Source organism: Falco naumanni, chromosome 2 (genome assembly GCF_017639655.2).
Source record: "Falco naumanni isolate bFalNau1 chromosome 2, bFalNau1.pat, whole genome shotgun sequence".
Classification (NCBI taxonomy): Eukaryota; Metazoa; Chordata; class Aves; order Falconiformes; family Falconidae; genus Falco; species Falco naumanni.
Genome location: NC_054055.1, coordinates 13,667,026 through 13,693,434, shown reverse-complemented (window position 1 = coordinate 13,693,434; position 26,409 = coordinate 13,667,026). Strand labels below are relative to the sequence as shown.

The 26,409-nt window shown below is 41.6% G+C and overlaps 1 protein-coding gene across 1 annotated transcript; it reads right to left on the bottom strand.

Moving 5' to 3' along the window:
- Nucleotides 1-9,246: 9,246 nt before the first annotated feature.
- On the bottom strand, nucleotides 9,247-26,139 carry LOC121083235 (probable tRNA methyltransferase 9B). The gene is given in 4 exon segments (XM_040583369.1): nucleotides 9,247-9,441; nucleotides 9,940-10,217; nucleotides 23,363-23,536; nucleotides 25,986-26,139. Coding segments are annotated over 4 exon segments (801 nt in total).
- Between the last annotated feature and the right edge of the window lie 270 nt (nucleotides 26,140-26,409).

Here is a 26,409-nt window from a genome sequence, read left to right as displayed (position 1 = left end):
TACCTAATCTAAATCTGCCCTCTTTCAGTTTAAAGCCATTCCCCCTTGTCCTGTCACTACATGCCCTTGTAAAAAGTCCCTCTCCAGCTTTCCTGTAGGGCCCCTTGAGGTACTGGACTCCCCAGAGCCTTCTCTTCTCCAGGCTGAACCACCCCAACTCTCTCAGCCTGTCTTCATAGGAGAGGTGCTCCAGCGCTCTGAATGTCTTTGTGGCCCTCCTCTGGACTCATTCCAACACAGGTCCATGCCCTTCTTCTGTTAGAGGCCCCAGTGCTGAATGCAGTGCTCTGGGTGGGGTCTCACAAGAGCAGAGTAGAAAGTGAGAATCACATCTCTCAGCCTGCTGGCCACGCTTCTTTTGATGCAGCCCAGGCTATGGTTGGCTTTCTGGGCTGCAAGCGCACATTGCCATGTCGTGTTGAGCTTCTTGTCCACCAACAGCCTGCAGTCCTTCTCCTCAGGGCTGCTCTCAGTCCATACTCTGCCCAGCCTGCATTAGTGCTTGGGATTGCCCTGACCCAGGCGCAGGACCTTGCGCTTGGCCTTGTTGAACTTCATAAGGTTCACATGGGCCCACCGCTCAAGCCTGTCAATGTCCCTCTGGATGGCATCCCTTCCCTCCGGTGTGTTGACCTCACCAAGCAGCTTAGTGTTGTCAGCAAACTTGCTGAAGGGGCACTCAGTCCCACTGTCCATGTCACTGACAAAGATGTTGAACAGCGCCCATCCAAATGCTGATCCCTGAGGAATGCCACTTGTCACTGGTCACTTGGACATCGAGCAGTTGACAGCAACTCTTTCAGTGCCACCATCCAGCCAATTCCACTGTAGAGACAAGGATTTTGTGTGGGACAGTGTCAAGTGCTTTGCACAAGTTCAGGTAGATGTCAGTTGCTCTTCCCTTATCCACCAGTGATGTAACCCTGTCATAGAAGGCCACCAGATTTGTCAGGCATGGTTTGCTTTTAGTGAAGCCATGTTGGCTGTTCACCAATCACCTCCTTACTTTCAATGTGCCTTAGCATGGTTTCCAGAAGGATCTGCTCCATGACCTTGCCGGGTACAGAGGTGAGACTGACTGGCCTGTAGTTCCCTGGGTCCTCCTTGTCTCCCTTTTTAAAAGTGGGGGTTATGTTTCCCCTTTTCCACTCGGTGGGAAGTTCACTGGACTGCCACAGCTTCTCAAATAGGATGGATAGTGGCTTAGCCACTTCATCTGCCAGTTCCCTCAGGACCCACAGATGCATTTCATCAGGTCCCATGGACTTGTGCACCTTCAGGTTCCTTAGATGGTCTCAGACCTGATCTTCTCCTACAATGGGTGGTTCTTCATTCTCCTAGTCCCTGCTTTTGCCTTCTGTGACTTGGGTGGCATAGCTGGAGCACTTGCTGGTGAAGGCTGAGGCAAAGAAGTCATTGAGTACCTCAGCCTTCTCCATATCCTGGATAACCAGGTCTCCTGTTTGCTTCTAGAGAAAGCCACGTTTTCCCTAATCTTCCTTTTATTGCTGACGTACCTACAGAAGCTTTTCTTGTTGCCCTTGACATCCCTGGCCAGATTTAATTCTATCAGGGCTTTAGCTTTCCCAATCTGGTCCCTGGCTGCTTGCACAATTTCTCAGTATTCCTCCCAGGCTACCTGCCCTTGCTTCCACAATCTGTAGCCTTCCTTTTTGTGCTTGAGTTTGTCCAGAAGCTCCTTGTTCATCCATGCAGGCCTCCTGGCATTTTTGCCTGACTTCCTTTTTGTTGAGCTGCATTGCTCCTGAGGTTGGAGGAGATGATCCTTGAATATTAACCAGCTTTTCGGGCCCATCTTCCCTCCAGGGCTTTATCCCATGGTACTCTAGCAAGCAGATCTCTGAAGAGGCCAAAATCTGCTCTCCTGAAGTCCAGGGCAGCAAGCTTTCTGTGTGCTCTCCTTGCTGCACTAAGGATCTTGAACTCCACTATTTCATGGTCACTGCAGCCAAGGCTGCCCTTGAGCTTCAGATCCCCCACCAGCCCCTCCTTGTTGGTGAGAACAAGGTCCAGCACCTCTCCTCTTTTGCTCCTCTATCACTTGGAGAAGGAAGTTATCATCAACCGTCCTAGGAACCTCCTGGATTGCTTATGCCCTGCTGTGCTGTCCCTCCCACAGATATTGGGGTGGTTGAAGTCCCCCCACAAGGACCAGGGTTTGTGCATATGGGGCTGGTCCTACCTATAGAAGGCCTCACCTGCTTGGTTTTCCTGATTGGGCAGCCTGTAGCAGACCCCTACTATAATGTCACTTGTCCCTGCCGTCCCTTTAATCCTCACCCGTAAGCTCTTGGTCAGCTCCTCATCCATCCCCAGGCAGAGCTCCATGTGCTCCAGCTGGTCGTTGACATAAAGGGCAATACCCCTTCTTTGTCTCCTGTGCCTGTCCCTCCTAAAGAGCCTGTATCCTTCCATTCCAACACTCCAGTCATTGCAGCCATCCCACCGCATCTGTGCCATGTCAATATGATCATAGCCCTGAAGGCTATGATAAAAATATTACTGTTTTTCTACACAGACTTCTCAGTGTTATTCCCAAAACAATTTCATGCCATGATAATTGCTGGAGTGCAGGTTCCTAGCTCTACTTTGTTCATGCTATCTTCTGCCCAGGGCTCCTTTGAATTCTGTCTGTGCTGCCCTCGAGATTTCTCCTCCTCTTCAGTTCCCCTTCTCACTTGGTTTGCAAAGGAAGCTGAAATAACTGAAGTCGATTTCCAAGAAGAAAGGTAGTTGGAACTAGCAGGAGCTGGTTTGAGAGTGGCTGGGGACAGGTAGAGGAGGTCATCTACCAGAAAGCATGAAGACAAGGGGGCGGGGGGCTTTAGGGCACTTGGACACACAAGGACAGCTTGAAGACAGGGAGATGTCTCTCTGCTTGGGAAGCATCTGCCTAGGCAGGGATCTACAAATATTCCTTGTAGGAGGTGAGCAAAGCTGATGCTTTTCCAAAGGCTGGAGTACTCAGCCAGAAGTGGGAGAGCTGGAATTCTGCCCTTGCTCCGTCTAAAAAGATTTAAGCTCATGTGATTAATTTTGTTTCCAATTAATAGGTTTATTTTAATGTTACTTTTTAATGCATTTTACTGTCACCTAGCAGTGCATTTAGGAGGAAAGTTAGAGGTTAAAAATAGCAGTTAAAATTCTGCCTCCTCCATGATGGAAATAATTAGTATTGTGTATCAGTGGCTGGAGTCCCTGTCTTTCCCACCCAACCATTCATTTGAAGACCACATGAGATTTGCTGAGTCAGTGGTCTGCACAGGTCTGCACTTGAGGGAAACAGGAACACTGGCATCTCTTAAAATAGTAATAAAAAGGCAAAATGACTATAATTTCTGAAAATTATGGTCATTGAATTAGCTACTGCCTATTATTTGTAATTCACATCCAGCTCACTCATCTGCCTTCCCCACCAGCCCATGGGGTTGGTAGGGCTCAGGCGAGGGCAACTCCACCCCTTCCACTGGTGTAGTTCACTTCAGGCAAGGTTCATGGGCTACAGAAGAAAAGTAAGCTAAAGAGCCTGGTTTGGTGCATGAGAAGGGACTCAGGAGAGGAGTCATCCTGGGACATGCCTTTGGCTACCGTATGCCCAAGAACAGAAAAAAAAACCACCCCAGGTGGTTTCTGCATGTTTCCATGCCCTAGAACATGGGACCTTCAGGTAGCCCCAGCACTTCTTCACCTCCTCAAAGCTCCAGGCTGCTATGTCCATCAAACTGCCCTGCTTTACAGCCATTAATGCCCAGGTCCTCCCGACTGGCACAGTCAATGCTTCCCAACCCAGAGCTGCTGTCTTCTATTCCCCCATGTCCTAGAGCTCTGTTTTCATGAGGACACCCCAAGTTCAGTAGGTGTAGTTCTCCAACCAGCCTTAAATCTTCCCTTTCTTAATCTTCCCTACACCTCCCCAGTCTCTTTGGCTGTGGCTGACAAGACTTGCCCAGGGTAACAGCTCCTCAGTAACCTTTCCTGTGAAAGACAAGGCCTGCCTCTTGTCTCTGGTACTGTAGGTGCTGAAGGGACCTCTGGAGGTTGCCTTGTCCAACCCTCTGCTCTGAGGAGGTCCAGCCTGCTCAGCCCTCACCAGCCAAGGTTTCAGTATCTCCAAGGACACAGAATCCATCACCCCTCTGGACAGCTTGTTTCACTGCCCTCACGTGGAAAACCTTTCCCTAATTTTCTTATTCTAAAAATTTCTAACTGGAACTTTCCTTTACACATTTGAGCTCAGCCAGGAGATCGCCAGTCAGGTGAGCCCCACTCAGTTATGTTGGCCTTCTGCCACATCTGGTCAACTTTCCCCACGTGAAATGGAAAGTTCCTGTGCTTGGAAGAGGTTGTGCTCCAACACATAGCAGACCAGCAGGCTGCAGTAGAAGACATTTTCAATTTTTATTCACAAACTTGAATATAGGGGTGAAGAGAAAGTGCTGGTGGAGGAAAAAGAAGCTGTTGGGCCTTATGAGTAGGAAGCTTGCATTTTGCTAGCCAGACTGGTTTTGTAGAAGGTGCCTTTTCTGTTCAGGTTCCCATAAAGGCTCTATGGCAACTCTGGCACGGCTTACTGTTAAAATACCTTCCTTGGGTATTTTTAACCTCTTTTCAAACCACTGTATACAGTTATAAAGAGCAAAGTTTGGGTATGGGGCAATTGAAGACTGAGAGATGGAGACCTACTGTCCTGCGACCTCTCTTGCGAGATCTAGTGTTTCTACAAATAATTTTTCTTGACTCTGCCTGGGACAATTTATTTTGCTATATTAAATATGATGCTTTTAGTTGAAAGTCTGTGACAGCCAGTGAATGGCACAGTTTCACTAGAGCTATATGTTGCCAATGTGGGCTTTCACTGCGAGCAAGCTGGTGTTCTTTTTTTAAACTTGCAATAGCATGTTCATGTCAAGTGACTTGTTGTGCCAAATTATGAAGGTGACACTTAGCACAGTCCTGGTTACAATGAGAACTGAAAGGCATGCTAGTAAAGCACACGTTTTGAGAAATCCATGGAACATTTTCTGCGCTTTTTACCACTTGGAATTCTTCTGCAAAATGTTGTTTTCAGTCTTGAGTGAGAGAAGGAAGGAAAGGAAATCAAGACCCCCATCAAAGAGAAGAAAGAAAGGAGTCAGAATGACAAAGCAGACAAGGACAGACCCTGGGGGAAGACAGGTATACTCATTAATTGTATTTACATTTCAAAGACAAGCTAACTGCAGTGTTCTCAATCATACCCTATGCTTGGGTTCCCTGCCACACACCGTGAATAATAAATGCACTTTAGAGGATAGAATAAGTGACCCAATAGGCTTCTTACACTTTTAATTTCATGGGCAACCTTAATTTGAGAGGTCAGTACAAATGCCTATGGTAAGTGACAATTTTAGGTCATTAATTACTAATTAAGACAGAAGACAAGATGCTGGCTAAGGCACTTTCAAATAGATCACAGATAACCTTGCAGGAGCTGATTAACTCAAAAAGAACACCTCCTTAGGTGATAGCTACCAAATCATACTTGGAACAATTTTTGAAATTAAAAAGGATGAGGGAAAAGGATTTATGAAACCCTTGGCTGAGTTCTCTCTGGAGAAAGAATTTTGATAATAAGTGGGATTAGCTGTTTGCCAATTAGCAGACAATTAAAAGAAAGACACTTACACAGTGGGCAAAAATCTTTTACGATAGACTCAAGCTCATCAAATCTGTTTATGCCAAAGGAGGGCAAACAGTGCTACACTTAGAGCGTTTTAGGTCTAGGGATGTGAGCAGCCGTGGCTGCTGCTACCATGCCAACTTCACGTGGGCTGCGTGGGACTCAACGTGATAGTGTTGTTTAACGTGGCAAGCACAGAACAAAGGACCACAGGCTGTGCTTGTGGATGCTGGGATGGCTGTGGAGAATTCCCGGCGGCCCGCAAAAGAAATTAGGAACAGCACAGCCACTGTCTGTGGAGAGCACTGAGACATCTCTAATTTTTGGGGGAATTTATAGGGACATGCAAATCCGGAAAACCTAGAAGACAGTAGCTTTATTAATGTTAGCATCTGTAACGGTGATCATCACTAGCAGATGAGAGTGTCAGACATTGAAATTTTTTCTGAAAGTGCCCTTTGGACAGCTGAGGCCTCAAATGACCATTGATTCCGAGTGGTGGACACTGTAAAGAAGAGCTGAGCTAGGCTGCTGCTTTTTGTTTTTTTTCTCCCGATTTAACAATGAATTTTTGTGCATGGTTCCTACAAAATAGGGATGTGTAGATAGCACTGCTTGGCCAAAAGGTGGGGACAGGAGAGAATCTGTCTGATTTTACTGTTGTTCATCATTTTTTCCATCCCCAGAACTTAAAAGATTCTTAGGTAGGATCCATCTCTCCTAACTGAAGCATCCAAGGATCAGTGTTTAAGGCTGAGCTCCTCTCTAAGCAACTTCCACAAGCAATAGAAAGAGATGAGCAGGTGTTGCACATAAGCTCTCTAATGCCAATAGCTCCTCAAGGTGTATTTCATGGTTCATCTCCTAAAGGGGCTATTACTTGCCATTAACTCCACAGGCAATATGGAGCACAAAGCTAGACTTACATAAAGATCTGCGCTCTAGATGCCTAAATAAGGCCAGCAAAATTGTACCTTTTGATTCTAAAATCCAGCTCAGAACGCCAAAGAACACAAGAGGAAAACAAATTAGGACCAAGCACTGCTCAGAGTGCACAGCATTTCCCTGCTGTATCCCTTGGCACAAGGCAGTGCCTACCCTGAGGACTACAAATGCAGGCTGTGATGTAGAAATGAAGGAATGAACTCAGTCCTGGTTTTGCTACCAGCATCCTGATCAAGATCAAAATGAGAATTTAAAGTAGAGCTTATGGCTTTATAACATTTGTGACATGCATAAATGTGAGGAAGTATTAAGACATGATCCTTTCAACTAAATCCATGTTCTTACCATCTCTCCCTGGATAGTCAGTGTCCCTTTCCAGGGCAGCTGTGTTTGCAGGAGGCTGAATTTACTCTGTTCCCAGGAAGCACTCAGCACCCTCCAGAGGCAACCATCACGAGTGGAAGCCATCCTGTGTGGAAGCAGGTCTAACCCATGCTTTAGACAGCACTGAACTACACGAAAAGTGGGCCTTTGCTGTTTTTTTCATTCAAAACAAGAGCATTAACTCCTTGTTGAAGTGGAAGACTGCTGTTAGAGCCCCTGACTGTTGTCCAGAGATTAAAATTCCTTTCAGTTAAGCTAGTACATCCCTGTGATATGGAACTTGTGTGGGAATGCCTAACCCAGAGCAGACAGATGGGGTATCAGCATTAGGAGAAATCTAGTGGCGACTCATTTCACCCTAGGGACGAACTGGAGATAATGAGTGCCCTTTCTTTAGGGAATGCTGGAGCAAGCTAAAACCTTCCAAGTCAGGTTCAGTTAAAATACCTGTGTTCATTTCCAGGAAAACTAAACGTCAGGTGTGCTTGAGGGCAAGGGCTGGCAGCTACTATCAGAAGCATTTTTCGGGTGCGTTGTGGTGGGTTAACAGCCTGTTGAACCGTAGGAGCAGACATGATGGAGAGACTCAGCTGCAATGTGCTGCTGCTCCTTAGTGCAACCTCAAGCTGCACTGAAAAAGAGGGAGATGCTGTTAAGTCCTTCTGGCAACGGAGCAAGTGTACAAAATGAAGGGAATAGTGTCGTCAGAGCTGAATGGCAGCAACGTTTTGTGACTGAAAATTATTTTCTTCACTTGCACAATACTAACATTTAGGGGGGGAAAAGGAGCACTGCAGAGGCAGTCATTACAGATGGAGGAGACTGATTAGCCCCTCTAGCTTTTCCACCTGAAAATACAAGATGTACTATGATACTGTCAATGTGAACGCCACGGGAGGAAGCAAAGGAAATGTGATTACAGATATTATATCCAAATTGAATTAAAGCTGCATTAAAAACCTCAGATTACTGCATGGTTCCATGCTATGTTTGAAAACATGATATGCATCAGCTACTGACAGACACGTAAAGAACATGCAGGGGCTTATTCTCAGAAAACAAGTTTGATCTCTGGCTTGCTGATTCACAAATCCACAGAAAGAAAGGCAGGAAGTAAAATTATGGACAGATGTCCCCAGCACATAAATAATCGTCCGCAAAACAGCTGTGTTGTTTGGTTTTTTTGTTTGTTTTTCTTCCAGATATTTACTCTACATTGCAACCTGAAGCAAAATTAGTTACTTCAGTTTCTTTATCTATAAAAATTGGATAATGAATCTGATCTTCTTTGCAAAAGGTGAATCTGCAGATAAAAGCATTAGTATTGCAGGCTGATGTTAAATATTTTCTCAGCTGACTAGCGGTCACTGGAACACTTTGCTATTCTCACTCAGATTTAAATGAGTTATTAAACCCTTCTGACTTCTAGTTTTGCTGGCAGGGAGAAAGAGCAATCCTTAAGCTGGGTCATCATATTTATATATGCTGTATCCTTAAGCAGACATGTCAAGCTCACTTTTAGGAACTATGGGTTTTGGGGGTCATACAGGGAGGCAAATATCTCTTTGCTTTCTTGGCTGTGACTGCTACAAGGCAATGAAAAAGATCTCTAAGTTATGACAGTGTCATGAGTTACTGCCTCTGCCACGAGGGCTCTGTACACCTAGTAATTCTCATAAAAGACTGTCTGTCTCGTATGACTGGAAGTATCATATAGGCTGACAAAGCGAACTGTAATAAAATAGTGCATCTTTCAATTACTTCCTGCATTATGTTACATCAAGTGGCAGGGTAGAATAAATTTTAAAATAAAAAGTTGGCATGAATGATTATATAGTAATAAATATAGTAACAAAGACTTTTAATGCACATGTAAAAAATAATCCAGCAATCACCTTCCGACTGTATTTTACCTATTTTCAAGCAACAAAACACAGCTGGCAGCAGTTTATGAAAAGGGATCAGTATGCTAAAATGTGCTCATACAGTCTGAAATAATAACTCTAGAAAAAAAGTTTCAATAGAGGTGTATTTTAAGAACAAAATCAAAGAAAACAAAGTCACAGAACCTGAGAGTTTCAAAGCAGACTCCTCCTCATATGTCTCTCTCACCCCCAAAACAAACTCAAGGCTATAAAAAGCTTCAGGAAAGATTTTCAAAGGCCCTCGCTTTCAAAAGGAAGAAAGCCCCTAAGTATTCCCTGTGCATTTCAATAGGGAAATTTCCCCTAGATCTTCTAAACTTCAGTCTTTTCTGTGATCGCGCACCAATTGGTGTGGTCAAAGTATGAATGAGTAATATGTAGCTCAGAAATATGATGCTCTATCAACCCAGCAAACCCCCTTTCTTTAAAAACGTGGTAGTACCTGGCCCCACCAGGACCCATCTGCTGTCTGCTTTGCATGGTCAGAGCAGACTCATTGACTGTTTTCTGCAGAAAAGAGCCTGTTCTGCTTTTGTTTTGAGGTTGGCAGAAAGATCTTTGTTTTGGTGATGGTCTATTTTAAGTTGTTGTCTGACAGCTAATTCTTTCTGATGTGAAATCAGGTCAGGTAAATACACTCTGCTGCTACTGTGAAGAGTATCTGCAGCTGTAGGGAGCTGTATAGTTGCTTGCCCTAATTCTGAATAGCAGAATTCTGTTGTATTTTCAAAACTCGGTTTGCAATGTAGAAAAAAAGTCAGAAGCAGCATTTCAGAAAGCCGTGCTCTGTTTTGTTCAACTTTTTTTTTAAATCTGTTTAATTTATTCAGCTGAACACTGTAATTGCAGTAACTATTGAGCTCTTCTTGGTGCCACTGGTCGCCCAGATCTAATACCGAGTGAAGCAATCCTCAGAACAGAGACCATGTCAGAGATTTCTCTAACACTGTGCATGGTGCTTTTTTTCTCCCCTCCACAGGATGATCACCTTGCTGTCCTGCGTACCTCTGAAGTCCCATCCAACATACGACAAGGCTGGTTTAAAGCCAGCTCTTTATCCTTGTGAAGAATTGATTTTTGTACTCGGTGTGAGCAAGGCTCACCCAAGGAGCAGGAAGGAGGTGAAGCATTCCAAGGAACAAAGATGTCTTGCTTTTCAAATCTTCTCCATTTTTGCTCCATTGCCCGCACGTATATCATTATCTGGCCTCCTACTCTCAAGATACGAGCCATCTCTTTTATTGCTTGCATGTGCCTCTATTCCATTGAAAAATGGTGAATCACTAGAACAGAACAGATAAGGTGAATAAGTATCCCTCAAGGCACTAATGAATACAGAGTATGAGGACAGGGACTGGCTCTGATACACTGGCAGCTGGTGGTTTGCACCACAGGAATACATCATTTATCTTCCATTGTGCTATGTGTTATTGTACTATCTCTAACATCTCTAACATCGTACTATCTCTAACTCTGAACAGTTCATAACACATTGACTTATTTTAAATACATGGCAGAATTTAGAAACGTTGAAGAAAGCAATATCTTTCAGATCAGCAATAAACAGTCACATTTTCTCAATGAAAGGCTACCAAAATGAAAAAAAAAAATCACAACAGTCTCATTTTCTCAATGAAAGGCTACCACTTGGTCAGTGGCAAAGCAGCCTGGCCCTTTTTTACCCTTACCTAACGCTCATCTGCAGACTGAAAGAAGCACTTCTGAAAGACTGAGGCCATACATGGTCCTTGCAATAGCCATGCTAGTGATCCTGCTGATGATACCCATTAAAAAAGAGCTAGGTTAAAACTGCCTGCCCACCTCTCCTCCTTTACTGACAGACGTCAGTAAAAGAGCAGAAAAAATAGCAGTCGCTATCAGCCTGGGATACATTTAAATCATCAACATATGCAGGAAAGACACTTGGTCAGCTAGCATTTGTCCACTGCTGCATTAACAAGCAGATACCATGAAAACAAAAATTAGATAATCCCACCTTTGCTTGATAACCCCCCACACCATACAAACACACGTGATGTGGAGGATGCCTCATTGTTATGAGGGTGAAACTCAAGCAGTGCAACTTTGCTTGAGTCAGAACTGAGTTTAAATTTGACTCCCGAAAATTTGCAGTTGGTCTCAGGCTTTGGCAGGAATTTGCTGAACGGCAGCTCTGCAGGTTGAGAGATGTTGGGGTTGATTAGGTCTTGGTGCACAGCACCTACTTCAGCAAAGTTTCAGCTACATTATATGAATGTTACATGAGAAATAAGAATAGGAAACGATCCTGGAATAGTGCTGGGAAGGAAAGGGCACATATTAAAGATGCTGAAAACTTAAAGTAGGAGAGCTAGTGATATTTATCCAACCTTATATTTTCCTCAGTGAAAATGCCTGTGCCAGTTTGGGCAAGTATTTCTACACATACCACCTCAGGTTACAATGACAAACCAGTTTTTGGTTAAGCTGTTGAGGTGTTGGTTTCCACAGAAAAATAACAGATTGTTCAAGGAAAAAAAAAAGGGTGCAAGCTTTCAATTCTTTCTAGAAAGTATAAAAAATTCTAGCAGAAGCTCTGTATAAGCAGTCTCTCCATGTCTGTCAGGGCAGCCATTCACCATCAGATCCATTTGCTTCAGAGAAAGAGACACTTTACAATTAAAAGAATAACAGCATGCAGTCCAGCTGAGATAGGAAAACACTCTCCCTGCAATGAATGATGCATTCAGAGCCTCGCCGGCAACGTGAGGATCAAAAGGCAAGCTTTGAAGAAATAGGGTCTTTTAACATTTAGTTATTCAGTTGCTCTGCCCGTAGGTTTCACTTGTTTGAGATGAACAGAAATCAATTTCAAAAGCTCAGGTCTTCTAGCAGTAGTCGAGATATTGACATTGAAACATTATGAACTTTTTAATTAAAAAAGCATCAAGTATCATTTAAGAAATTACAGCGTATTAATAAAATCTCACACTGAGCAAAACTTTCGTGTCATCAAGATAAATTTTCCAGATAATTTTAAAAGCCATGGGTGATGTATTCCATTTAGAGAGGCATAACTCAAGGAAACAGAGCATCTGCATGGGGCAAATTCACACTATCCTGAAATCACAGATTATCAAGCAAATTATTGCAAATGATTGTTTTTAATCAAAGCCAAACCTGTCAGGCACCAAGATCACCATGCAGCCACATTCAGATAAAGCAGGTGGCTTATAACAAATAATTTCTTTCTTTTCCTTGTACAATAAATTCCTTGTATGTTGAAACTGTGTTGTAACTGAATGATCTGTACCGTGCGGTGAAGGTGCTGTTGAGTGGCTGATGTTAGCTGGCAGTGAGGCACAAACACTCACCCAGGGCCTGATGACAGCCCAGCGGCGATACGAGCCTGCTTCTCTCTTCGCCACTGGAAGCGGTTTGGATCTGCTTTCCCCACAACTACTCTCATACTGCTGAGTAGAAGGCACTGGGGGCCATATTTCATAGAATCGTAGGATGGTTTGGGTTGGAAGGGACCTTCAAAGATCATCTAGTCCAAGCTTCTTGCCGTGGGCAGGGACATCTTCCAGTAGGTTTGATTGTCAAGGGCCCATCCTTGAACACACCCAGGGATGGGACATCCACATCTTCTCTGGGCAACCTGTGCCAGTGCCTCACCACCCTCACAGGAAAGAATTTCTTCCTAATGTCTAATCTAAATCTATCCTGTTTAAGTTAAAAACGGTTGCCCCCATCCTGTCACTACAGGCCCCCTTTAAGCACTGAAATATGCAATAAGGTTTCCCTGGGGTCCTTTAGTGCTACACCCTGGAACAATTTTTCACCAGCTGTTCAACATATTTTAAGGTTATTTCCCACCATCCACACACTATAAAACAATGGCCCAGATGCTTGAAAGTGCGTTTGTCATAACGACTGGTACTTTAAATGAAAATTAGTTTTGTCCAAAATTACAATAAATATAGAAGCTTGCAGGTGGTGAAAACAATATCAGGACAGAGGAAACTCATGCTGGGTTGCAGCAAGCATCCCTCCAGCACGGGGCTGTGGCAGTAGTCAGCACCAGATGGGGAAAGAAAGAAGGGGAGAACAGTGATGCGCTCTCCCCTTGCCTCCTGCAGTCGGCAGCCTAAGAGCTTCCTCAGCCACAGCCTGGAGCATGCATCTAATGCCAGTGATGGATCTGTCCTCCATGGATACTTTTTCTTGGACTCACTTGTACTTCTGATTACACAAATTCACATGTCAAAGGAGTCTGAAATTTAATTATTTTAAAAAATATATATATTTTTTTCCCAGAAAAATGGCTCCTTCTGTTTTAAATCTTTCCCTGTGGCTCTCCTGTTGTAAAAAAAAAAAAACAAAACCAAACCCACAGAAATTTACTCCCTACTCACTAATTTAATATCATTTGTGGGTTCTGGGGTGCTATCTCCCTCTTCTTCAGGAGCAATATGAGGTATACACTTACTATACTTTCGTGGTGATACTCTTTTTCTTTGGGTGAAGAGGCCTAGCCCATTAATCTCTCCTCATACAGAAACAGTTTGCACCTTTGACCTTTGTAAGGACCTTTACTAGTTCATCTATATCCTTCCAGGGGTGGAGAAAACCTGAATTTCATGCAGTATTCAAGATACGGATGCACCAGGCATTTATCTTCTACCATTCTTCTGGATTTTCATTTTTTGTTCTTAATATTTAAATACAGACTTGAACACTGAAATAATATTTTTCAGGCAAATGAAAATAAGTCTGATAATGACTTCAGTATCTCTTTCCTGAACAAGAATAGAGGGTACCACTGTGCCTGTACACTTTGCTATTTTTTCCTGTGCACATTGCCTAGCATTTATCCACAAGTACTTCTCTGCAATTTTGCACCCAGTCATTACTTTCACATGAGACTTTTTTTGCAGCTCTTTGCAGTCAGTAATCCTGAATAACTCTGTCACCAGCAAACTTATCACTAGCCTATTCATTTCATTTGTAATTATAAATTACATTGGAATCTGTGGAACAGTGGCCTTTTTATAGGTGCCATACACCTACACTAAACATTCAGCACTGAGTCTTTCAGTATTTTCCACACTTGTCTGCTAGCATTTTACCCTTCTGGCTTTCCCTTTCCACTTTTCTTCAGAGTTTCCTTCCTTTTTGGTAGTAAACTTTTACACAGTGGATTTTTTTAAAGCATTTTTGTTCCTAGCAGGTGGTTTGATTATGGTCATGTTAAATTCAGTGAAATAATGTGGTTCTTGAACAATCACTTATTGTTGTGGGCCTGATGCACTGTTTCAGACTAATAAGAGTTGTTTCCCTTTGGTGAGTTCTCAGATTAATCTTTCCAAGAGGTTTCATGCCCCTGTGTATCATTTACACAACCTACATATGGATAATTGCTGTTTCTCAATATTGCATTTTCTGGCCTCACAGCCCTTGCAATCTCTCTTAATAATCTGTGGTCATTTTCCCGAAGTTTATCAGAGAGTTAGTGATACATCCTGATTATTACACTGCTCTCCTCTGTAGCTTTCTACCTCATTTCTTCCAAAAGTTTATCCTCATGCTTTTTTCCACAGAAGAATACCCAGAGCTTTTAGCTGTTATGCAACCTTTGTAACAAAAGCTAGAAAAAACCCCCTTAAATCCCCTACAAAAAGGGCTTTAATGAGTCATCATTATGATCATCATGATCATACTAACCAATACCATGCCAGGGTGATGAGGACAAGCAGAACTGCATTCAATTGCTTAAACAACCAAAGAAACTATTGCAAAAATAAATTACAAAAAATCTAAGCACAAAGATACTTGTTTGAAGTGAGCGCAGTTGCTTGTCCAGAACCCCCATCAGCTCTTTGCAGTAGCAGTCTTGCTTCATGGATTAACAGCTGTTATAAATCAAGCATTCTTTTTCATTTTGGCCCTACATTCCCCTAGCATACCTAAAAGTCAGTTCCCACCGCTTCTGTTTAAACTGAAGACAGGAAGATTTTCCATAACTGAAAAATACATAATGCAATTTAGATTTCAAAAATAAGGAGTGAGGAGGAAAGGAGAACATTTCAAAGATTCTTCTCTTCTTCATTTCATAAGAATATAATTAATTGCTCCTTCTCTTAATTTAATACTGTGACTAATCCTACTAAAAGGGATTATTTAGAACAAGCAGACAATGCAAGATACATTTTTGTGTCATTCAGCTGTCTTCAGAGAACAAAACTGAAAGCATCAACAACTTTGTCTGAATTTTTTTTAGAAGTCATTTTCAAAATTAATATTTTAGGTCAGTGATTCAATTTAAACCTTGTTAAATGGTAAAAAGGAACCTGTGTAATCAGAAATTGCTTTTCCCTGTCACATTTCTTTACTGAAGTTAAATCCCTTCAGAGATATTTGGAAAGCATTTAAGGATCACAGAATCTTTATCTCGGAGACTCTTGTATATACCGTATAGACACTTCAGATGTCACTTTATCTCTGTCAGCTCTAATAATAGGAACAATTGGAACATACATAACACAACATAAAGGCATGATTCCAAGTTAAATATGATTTTAGTCTTTTCATTATGGTGGTATCAAAAATAAAAAGGGGAGGAAAAATACTAATATGCCAAAGAATTACTGAGTAAACTTCAAACAGTGTTTCCATTAAAATCTTTTTCCTATTAAAAACATAACTCATTAATTACTTAGGTTGGAAAATTTATTGCTTCTTTTATTTTTGCACATTTACGGTTAGCATTAGCTAAGAATGCTGCTTTTATAAAAAAATCATAATTATAAAATTTAATTAACTTATTAAAGCCTTGATTCAGAAATATAATTATATACTTAATTTTAGCCATCTGAGCAGCTACACTGGTTTCAGTGGGATTACCTCTGCATTCATATTAAAGCTAATTCTGAAACGTTCATCACAGCACCATGGAATAGGGTCTATAGCTAAAACCAGTGAAAATGGGTAATAAAGCAAGGTCAAGTGGAGCAGTTCTCATCGAACCGTTCCCCCCCTTGTTTTGTGCCGCCCTCCATGTGCCTGCTCTGAGCCCCAAGCACTGCTCCCCCCTGCCCACCCAGAAGAGCATGGCGTTGCCTGGAACTGCTGCCCCGGTGGCCTCTCAGAGCCGGCTCTGGTGGGTCTCAAGCACCATTCCATCTTGCTTACACACTTTAGGTTAGTCAGTCACTGCATGCAGAGGAAATAATGCAGGCAGCTGCTGTCCTTGCTTCCCTCCCAGGTGTGCTCCACATGCTGGGCTGCCGGATTCGGCGTCCCCTCCAGCTCCCTTGGGCTTTTGGCTGTAGGTTCCAAGGGATGGTGGTGGCAGGGGTTTTCTACCCAATGCAGCTGAGTGTTGAAGGACTGGGACACTTCCCAAAGTACTGGAAATGTGGGTGTTTAACGCCTCTGGCTGAGGAAGGAGGTGAATTGAATTCTCCTGCTTTCTGGGTGACTGCCCTGAGGACTTGGCTGCACTGGAAAGAGGAAAAAAGAAAAATCTCTGCAGTGCTCTGTAAGACATGAACCCCAAAAGAGGCCTTGGCGCTATGGATCTTTATTTAGTGAAGAAAATGTAAATGTGCACCCAGATCAGGTGCCTGAATGCCGTTCTGGATCCATTCTGGATCTCAAGGTTTTACTTCGCAGGAGAAGCAGCTTTTGGGTAGCACAGAGAGAAACCCCTGTGCTTGACAGCCTGCTCTCAGGTGACAGCACAAACCTGCCAAAATCATCACGTGGGGGCTGCTCAGCCATTCCTCCTTGCAAAACCATGGCTGTGATGATCGTCTCCCCAAGAGAGCAGAGGACAACAACCGTACACAAGCAAGCTGTGCAGCTGGTGAGAAGCTGTCACCTCTTTCAATGACACCCAACAGCTGGTCAAGACCTTGCAACCGGGTACCATGTCGCTGAGAACATGTAGGTGAGATCAAAAACTGACATACTGTCAACATGACGACAATGATAAAACCACAGATAGCCCGAGTGTGGTCTAAAATAAATGATTACATTTAAAAATGCTGAGCAGGCTGCTGGCTGCTACTGTGAAAATTAAACTAAATGTACGGGTGTATTTGGAGTTTGCACCAGTTCTGTACTTCAATAACTTGGAGCAATAGAAGGAAAAGTGAGGGGCAGAGCTTATTCTGTTGTCATGCATGTTTTTCTAAGGAAAAAAAAAAGAGCTCATTAATTTTTCTGCCCTGACCTCATCTTGAGATAACTATGTATCATCCACTGGAAATAAAGTTAGGAAATTTTTGATAAAACAGTTATAACTTGCATTAAAATATCAATGCAAGGAACACAAAGCTCCTGATTTAATTGAGATAGAAATCAGGTTTCTCCCTGTTGGTGAGAATTGCACCGACAGACAATGCTGTTGGCTGAAAAACCTAGTGGGAGCAACAGCATGACAGATAAACCCTGGAGGTGACAACCACACGCTCTGACTCTCCTGTGGAGCTTCTTTGCATCTCTAAGAATTTCCGACTACTACCTTAGAAATAACTGTATTGTTCTCTTTAAATCAAACACTAACAGTCATGAGACCAAAGTTGAAATCAGGGCTTGCAGATATTTCAGAAGCAGAGGTACACTGTGGATCACCTTGTCAGAGCCAGAAAATCCCTTTGTGGGTGGCATTTCTCCTTTGTCTCCAAGACCTCCTGTGATATTCAGACTTTGTTAGTGTTTTGCACCTCTGACTTCCATCAGGGAGGAGAGTCCGCTGCTGTGAGAGGAGCTGTATTAACATTAGGTAGCAACTGGTTATAGAAGAGTCAATAGATTTTGCTCAGCAAGGTCAGGTAGCCTTTGAATTAAAATAGATGCAAAAATAGAGGTCATTCATTTTCCAGCTCCAAGGCAGAACTAAACACTTGGCCCAAATGTGACCCAAATTGCTCTAACCTGCTCTTGAAAGCCTTTTAATATCAGAGGTAAATAACCTTTGCTGCAGGGGAAAATGATTATTTTTAAATTCCCATGTCAAATAAAGAATGCTTTTCTGTAAATATCATTTATGTATTTGAAGACTAATATGTTTCTTATTTTGTACCTTTCTTGACTAACCAAACCTAATTCCTTCAGGTTCCCCTAATAATTCAGATTTTCTTAACATCAGTTATTTAAAATGTCTCCATATAACTTTGTAAGGCATGATCCCCAAAACAGATATGATATTCCACCCAGGGTCTCAAAAGTATCAAGTGCAGGAGGACGACTCATTCTTCTGCCTTCCATGAAACTGCTCTGTCACCATTATGCAGACAGGTATTTGCCTGATTTTGTAACAGCATGACACTACTCACACATAGTTGGCCGGTGGACCATCTTGCCTGGACATAATTTTTGACTTTGTTCATTGAATGTTTCCTTCCTGAGCATGGTACGTCCCTCTCAATGGTTGCTGTATCGCCTCTTGTTGATTTCAGACAACTCTTCGTCATTTGGATGTCAAATCCCATTTTCCAAAATAATTCCAATTCTTCCTACTTAGGAGCCGTTCACAATTTTTTTCAGTATGCTCTCTTGCCTGCCATCAAAGGTATTAATTAAAATTTTGCATCAAAAGACATGTAGGGTGCTCCCAATAGCAGCCCTTTAAAATGTGTCCTGACTGGACAGTGAATCACTGATCCATTATGAGAATGATTTTTTTTTCCATATTCTTAGCTCTGTTTACTTATTTTACTTGCAACAATGACACAAGAGTCAAGATACATCATGTCTTCTACTGCTACCCTGTCTATTGGGATGATTACCCTGTCAAAGACAGAAAGCAGATTGGATTGCTCCTGACAAATACATGTTGGCTGTTTCCCATTACATTAGTATTCTGTAGGTTTGAATAATTTATTCTATTTAAATCAGATTATTTAAATTATTTATTCTAGTATCCTTGCACAAATCTAGGTTAGGCTGGCTTCCTTCTGATATTCTTTCTCTCTCTTTCAGAAGCAAGCCTTATGTTTGCTTTTCTTCAGTTATTGGAGAATTTAGAGAAAATCTGCTAGTTCACAGTAGTTTAAGATTAATTTAATTATTTCCTAACAATTTGTGAAACCTAATTTATCTAAATATTTTTTAAGCCATTATTTTCTTTTTATAGGCTAAACTTCTGTCCTCTGGTTAAAGCTCTATTAACTTGATGACTACCATTAACTGTTGGTAAAGACCAAAGAAAAATACAACTTCCCCCATCACCAGTTACTTGCTCTTCTTTTCTTTATGTTTCCTCTTGCTTCATACACATTTATAATACCTTATCCTAGTTCTAATTCATGCTATGCTGTAGTCATCCTGACTTTGTTTCTTCACACTATCCCTTGTAATTCTTGATGGTCATGTTTTTTCATAGAATGTATCACAGAATCATAGAATGGTTTGGATTGGAAGGGACCTTCAAAGATCATCTAGTTCCAGCCCCCCTGCCATGGGCAGGGACACTTTCCACTAGATCAGGCTGCTCAAAGCCCCATCCAGCCTGGCCTTGAGCACTGCCAGGGATGGGGCATCCACAGATGCTCTGGGCAACCTGTGCCAGTGCCTCACCACCCTCACAGGAAAGAATTTCCTCCTAATACCTAATCTAAATCTGCCCTCTTCCAGTTTAAAGCATGTCCTGTCACTATATGCTCTTGTAAAATGTCCCCCTCCAACTTTCCTGTAGGGCCCCTTTAGGTGCTGGACGGCTGCTGTGAGGTGTCCCTGAAGCCTTCTCTTCTCCAGGCTGAACAAGCCCAACTCTCTCAGCCTGTCTTCATAGGAGAGGTGCTCCAGCCCTCTGAGCATCTTTGTGGCACTCCTCTGGACTCATTTCCACAAGTCCATGTCCGTCTTGTGTCTGTCATCAGTCATCTGTCAGATGCAGTGGTCTGGGTGGGATCTCATGAGAGCCAAGCAGAGTGGGCCATTTTTTATGATGTCTTTTAAATTTCTATTATATTTAACATAAAGAGACATATAACTCTGTATGTTAAAGAATTTCTGATGCTGTCATACCAGACCTCATTATACTCTGCTTTCCACTGAGACAGATTGCTTGTTGTGCCTTTAACACTGCTTCTTTCGGGAAATGTAATTTTCTGACCGCAGTGCGTTTTTCTTTGAAAAAGTTAAAATTGTTATGATGTAATCCTGATTGATCTTTAGGAAAAATAGAATTTAGAACTGGCATGTAGTGATGACATTTGACAAAACAGTGTTATGCCAAAATAACCAAAGTTGCACAGAAAAATGAGGGTTCTTTATGGGGTAAAGAAACTATGTCATGATGGCATTGCAATATTTTGCCTATACTAATTGGCACATCAGTGCAATGTAACTATGCTGATATTATCTAATACTAACACTCATTTTTTTTCTTGCTCAGTGTCTCTTTTAATCTTACCATAAAGACAGAACCCTATATAGTAAAGAAACTCTCCTGGATCTTTAGTTTGGACTTCTTTTTTTCTGCAAAAGACTCTTCCACCTTGTAAATTTTAAGAATTATACTCTGCAATTACACAGACCATTTTCCCAGACAGTGTAAATTAGAGACTAGATGGGTTTACATCCCTTAGGTTCTCCTCACTCTCTCTGTTAAATTACCACATGACTAGAAGATCACAGATAAAAGTGAAGTTAATTTTCACATATCAGTATTAACACCAAAGAAAGCCATTTGATGCTCTTCACTCCAGGAACCCTTTCTCCCCACTGGGATGAAGAATCTGATCAGGTATTTCAGTGATATGAAATAACTCTACTGACTTGAGTATCTGACTCCTAATAAGAAAGGAAAATGTGATGTCTTCACCTTTGCATTTGGAGGAAAGAAATTGCTTATCTAAATTAACAGAAAAAGCTGTCTCTTATCCCTTTCCCATCTCAGAGTCCAAGAGCTCAGCATATGCAAGATTTTATTAACACAGAACATGACCATATAAACGTGACTCCTTTTCATATAAAGGAGAAAGCCATCTTGACAGAGGTAAAGCCATGCTAAAAATCCAGTCCTGCATTAAGATTCAAAACAATTCCTTAGCCAAAGCGGAAACGTCAGGCCAGTCCTCTTTCCATTACTGCAAGTGGCAGAAATCCTACTTATTTCAATACTACAGGAATGGCTCCATCATGCTAACAGTAGCAAAGCCATCAGTATATGGCAAAGTGGATGATTTCTATTGTTCGGTGGTATTAAATATCAAAACTATGCTATGAATACACTGGGAAAGGCATTGAAAACATGGTGGAAGGAATTGTGTACTCACAGGGCAAATTTGTCTCCTTGAACAGAATGTTAAGCATTTGAAACCAGCCCATTTTAAACTTTTGCTGATATGTCCAAATTTGTTTCTTGTCAGTATAGGTGATCACATTCACAGAACTGGCAAAAATACTTCATTATACATGTGTACGCAATAGGTGTTGAATACAAGGAAAAATCATCAAGTTAGACTTGATGCTCCTCTTCTGCCAATATTTCCTGCTACAGACCTGGCTTTAGAACACCTACAGAAATTTCTTGCCTCCCTTGACAATCTCCTTAAGACTAAGAGAACACATGCTTACCAAAACTATAGTATATATGTACTGTACTAATATTATGCTGTATACTAGTATATATAATAATTTAACATATTATTTGAAGTTTTATAATGCATCTGAACCACATTTTCCAACAATAATAAGGAAACATGATCATTACTATGCTTCATGCATGATCTGTGATGATAAAGGTTGTAACAAATAACTTTATAATTTGCAGCCATATTATAATGCTGAAAGGGCCACGGTCCATAACGACACAGTTCTCCCTGTTGCCTGAGCGTCCTACTGGATTTCTGACCAATTTTAGCTTCTCACCCAGCAGCCATGCAAGCAGGGCTTTCAGCTTGCTGTGGATAGGAAGGGCTGTAGTTCCACATCTCCAGCAACTTCATCCCAGCTACTCTGCTTTTCTGTAGACTGTTAACAAGTACTCCTGGGGCACAGACTGTTTGAGTCATGCAACTTCTGAACATTGTGACAAACCCCTTTCAGCAAGTCTGGCTTGTCCTTCACTTCCTTACCCTGGATTTCCAGAGAATGCCAAATCTCCTTTGGGCACATGATGGTTGTTACTCTATCTGGACAAAGGATGTGAAAACACAGCAATAAGGACTGCTAGCTACTTGTCACGTTTCTTAAATCATGACTGAAAGATTTTCAAATAGTGTAGCTGAGCATGGTTCACAGCCCCATGCAATGATGCACCAGTGACAATAATGCAATCTTAGATTTCCATCAAATGTCAAATGGACCCAGACTTGAAAAGTAAAGTCCTTCAGGGCTTAAAGAAAGGTCACCCAAACATGGAGAAAAGGCTGTGTCAGGATACTCACTAACTTCAAGAGATGTAAGCTATTAACATTTCACTTTGATTTAACAAGGCTTAGAGACCTTCGCACTCCTTTGGTTGAGAAACGGAAAATCAAGTTTGCTGAGCACTGTAATTTGTTTTATTTACAGTATTGTCCAACTTTTAATCAGTATAAGCTTAACACCTAACTTTTAAAAGGTGGTTGAGTAATTTCAAGACTCCCAAAACAAAAGAATCTTCAAAACCTAAAATAAAAAAGCAAAGGCTAAAGCTATCGTTCAATGTCTGCTTGAAAAGTGGCAAAGACAGGTAGCTCCTCCATCATTAACTGAGGTTGGAAAGGGCAACTAACCAAAAAGGAAAAATCTTGTAAGAAATTAAATATGAGGTTATCTGATGATAAGTACTTCAGTGCTACTGAAACAAGCTCTTCTGCTTGCTTTGTCATCGGCTCCTTGTCCTTTCTCTGCATTATCCCTTGCTTTTGCTGAAACAGGTCTCTCTGCAGTGAAGCAATGGGTGACTGATCTGTTTAGAAGCAGCCTTTCTTTTTACTGGGTTACTTTCTGGCTGGATCAGTGTCATGGTCATCTGTCCTCATAAGCACAAAAATAATTGTGTTGCCTGACAAACCATCTAACATGGGAGTTAGAAACAGTGTTTGGAAAGGTGTAAAAGGATTTAATACTGAGCTTTGAATACACTCAGTGTTCCTAAGCAAGTTTTGTTATATCTTCTTCCTGACAGAGCCAACATTCCAAATTTCTTCCATGTGATAAGGCACAAACCAGGCTCTCCTCTCCTGTTTTGCACATTATAATTTAGTTGAGCTTGGACTAGAATAAAATTCAGTCACATCTGTGTGACTTACCCATTTCACAGTTTTTCACTGTTTGCAATAATATAAAATTTTTGTGCTAATGTAGATTTACCTGGTTTACACAACGCAAAATATTCTGTTGGTCACTGAAAAAACCTGAACCTAGAAGACATTGCTATGCCAGCCTAAGTGATTTAGACTCTTTATAAAGGTCTGGCCAATAGATGCTGGCAGCACTCAGAACTTACCGGTGACGGACAGGGCAGCGTCAAAGCACTGACTTGAATAAGGCAGACACAAGCTATGGCATACCATTACTTCATGGCCTTCATTTAATGCTGATTCCACCAATGGGAAACAGTAGTTGCAACCCAGTTTATAGTCTTGGGAATTGATGTGAAGGTATTTGCCACTTCCACAGCCTAAAAAATAATGAGGAGGAGAAAGAAAGGTGGACATTTGGTGTCTGTACAAAAGAAAATGTATTCCTGACATAAGCCAAAATGCACACACTTGACTGGCCCTAATAGCTTGAAATTTGCCACCCATTTTAAAGGAGATACAATTGCAGTGGAATTCAGGTTATTTTTTACCATCACAGTACAATGAACACAGACTGCTCCTTTCTGTCTAGCAGATGCTCTGCTGCATGACAAGAGGTGTTTAAGTGGGATGGCTAGAGAGCATTTACCTTGGCCTTCCCACCACATATGGAATAAAAAATATTTATGATAATGATGCTACTGCAATTCTGCTTGTAATAGACTCAAAATGCTAAGCAAAAGCATCGTGTAATGGGAGCACAGCACTGAATTATTCCTGTGTATTGAAATGCTGATAGACAAACTAGTCTAGTAAGTAATTAAGTCACTATTAGATCAAACCATTAAATCCATTGTTTGCTGTTTTAACTGCTGCTAATTGCTGTCACCATGACAACAATGGAGTTTCTTTTTCTGGTATCTTCATGCAGTTTCCTTTTCATAATGGAGCCTGCAACACGGAAATTTATGTCTTCCCAAACTGAAATACTTCTTGTGCTGAAATAAAGGCAGGCATCTTTAGATAAGAATGATTTTAATGTCAGCAGTAAAATGGGTCTTATCTAAATTTTTGATAATTTGTTTGTAGAATTGTCTCGCTCTTAACAGAAAGTGCATTTTAAAGGAGATCATTTATTTTAAAAACTTATCTTCTCACCTACATCATAAAAATCATAGTTTGGATTAAGATCAGGGAGGTAAATGCATCCTTCTAGCATAATATCCTGTACCTTGTGTAGACCTTAGCTCACATCCTGTTTATGGCTATGCTTACATCAAATATTAAGCTTGGGTTAGAGCCCAGATTTTCTCTCTTGTTCATTTTTTTAAAAAATTATAGTTATTTTTGAGGCTTCCAAAGCATTAAATCCCTGTACTTAAATTACAGCCATCTCATAACACCTATTCTGAAATGCTGTGTGGGTCCCTATGTCCAGTAAGAAGCCTCCCAGCTCCATCATTCAGTTATGCCATTTGAATGGGAGATGAATCATTACTGAGCTGCAGATAGAAGTCTGCTCCTAACTGCTTGTCTAATATTAACTGCTGATCCCATCTCCCAGGAATGAAGGAAAGATATCCAGAGAAAAGCTGGAGCTCTCTCAGTCCTTCCCATGCCTGATTTCAGCACCAGGTGACAAGGTGCTGTGAAATGGTGCCAGCACTTGGCTAGTATTAGACTCTATTTGCCAAGGAGAAAGAGCAGAAAGAGGATCCTGGTTTTCACTTTAGGGGAGAAAGTCTCCAGTATAAACTAAACAAGAGCTACTAAATACATTTCCTCTAATCTAACACCAAAGGCTGCTTCCCAGGGATGGAGAGGCAGAGGAGAACCCTGCAAGTAGACTCCTCTACGGCAGTGTGGCACCACTCTTGGCAATTGTGTTTCACATGAAACTCATATCTGGCCACGGACACCAGCAGCTAGCTGCCAAAGTCCAGGAGCCAAGCCCGAACTTAAATCACAGTGTTAACAGAGTCCAAAGTCTGTGACATTGGTAAAAATTCAATGTGCTGGTTCTTTGTACGTGTTTTATTTGTTCACATTGAAAAAAATTGTAAAATATGCCAAGATCTGGTAGGAATTTAGTTCCTAGCATTTAGACTGTGATAAACTGGGAAAAGTATAGAGTAAAGTTTGAATGACACCCAAAAAGTCAGTGCGATTAGCCCAACCCTCAGTAATATTTCTCTTTCACAAACGTTCCTGTGCTATAGCGGGGAGACTACACATCTGTGTTGCTGGAAAGGGTACAGGTCCAAAAAGCTATTCAGGAGTCTAGCCTAAACTTGTAGAAATGATGAGTGAATGCCAAGACCTCATCTGGGCAACCGGCATGTGCCCATTTATGGTGCAGGTGCTGAAGCCAGTACAGAGGCTTCCATAATATGGTTTAGACATTCTCAATTCTCAAACCCTTGGGGGATTAAAAGCTGTCACACATCATCTCTCAGAGCACTCAGGACAGTGTCACGATACTTGCTTCAAATTGGCCACACACAACACATGCTGTAAGACCTAAAGAAGACTTCAAATTCCAGAATTGTCATACCAATACACAACATTAGCAGACACTAATGACATCTTAATAAATTTAGCTTCAGTTTAGTGTTCCAGTTTAGATAACCTATTGGATACTGGGAAAAGTTAAAGTGTCTTCATATACCTATGAATGGTGGAGCAGAGTGGGAGGCAAATTTGATAGTCAGTCCAGCCATTTTGATTTCCCAGCTTGATTCACAAGCTCTTCTGCCACAAACATTGCTTGATAGAAAGAGAGGGCATACATAGACTGTAATTGGCAGTGTGATAAACAATACCATTCACCAATATCAAAAGTCAGGCTGATTGGTTCCTGCTCTGAAATGAACTGCTGCACCTTTGGCCATAACTTGTAGCATATGTCACTGAAGTACGGAGCAATTTTCTCATATACACTATGAATGTGGTCACTCTCAAGTCCGCTTGCTTCCTTCTCCATCACAACAAAGGCTAGGCTAAGTCACTGAAGGCAGTGCAACTGTCCTAGAGAATGGGAAGGGAGAAAAGCAAGTGCTGAAACTCTTGTTACCAAAGTACATTTCCTTAAGCTAAGCAGTATGACATTGTTTATTTATCAAATAGTATTTCCAAACACTATGTTGTCATTAGAGAGAAATTGCTGAGGCTTTTAAAGAAGAAAGGCAATCCATTCTATGATTTTATACTATGTATTGTTTTCTTATATAATTCTGAATGGAATTTTATGGCC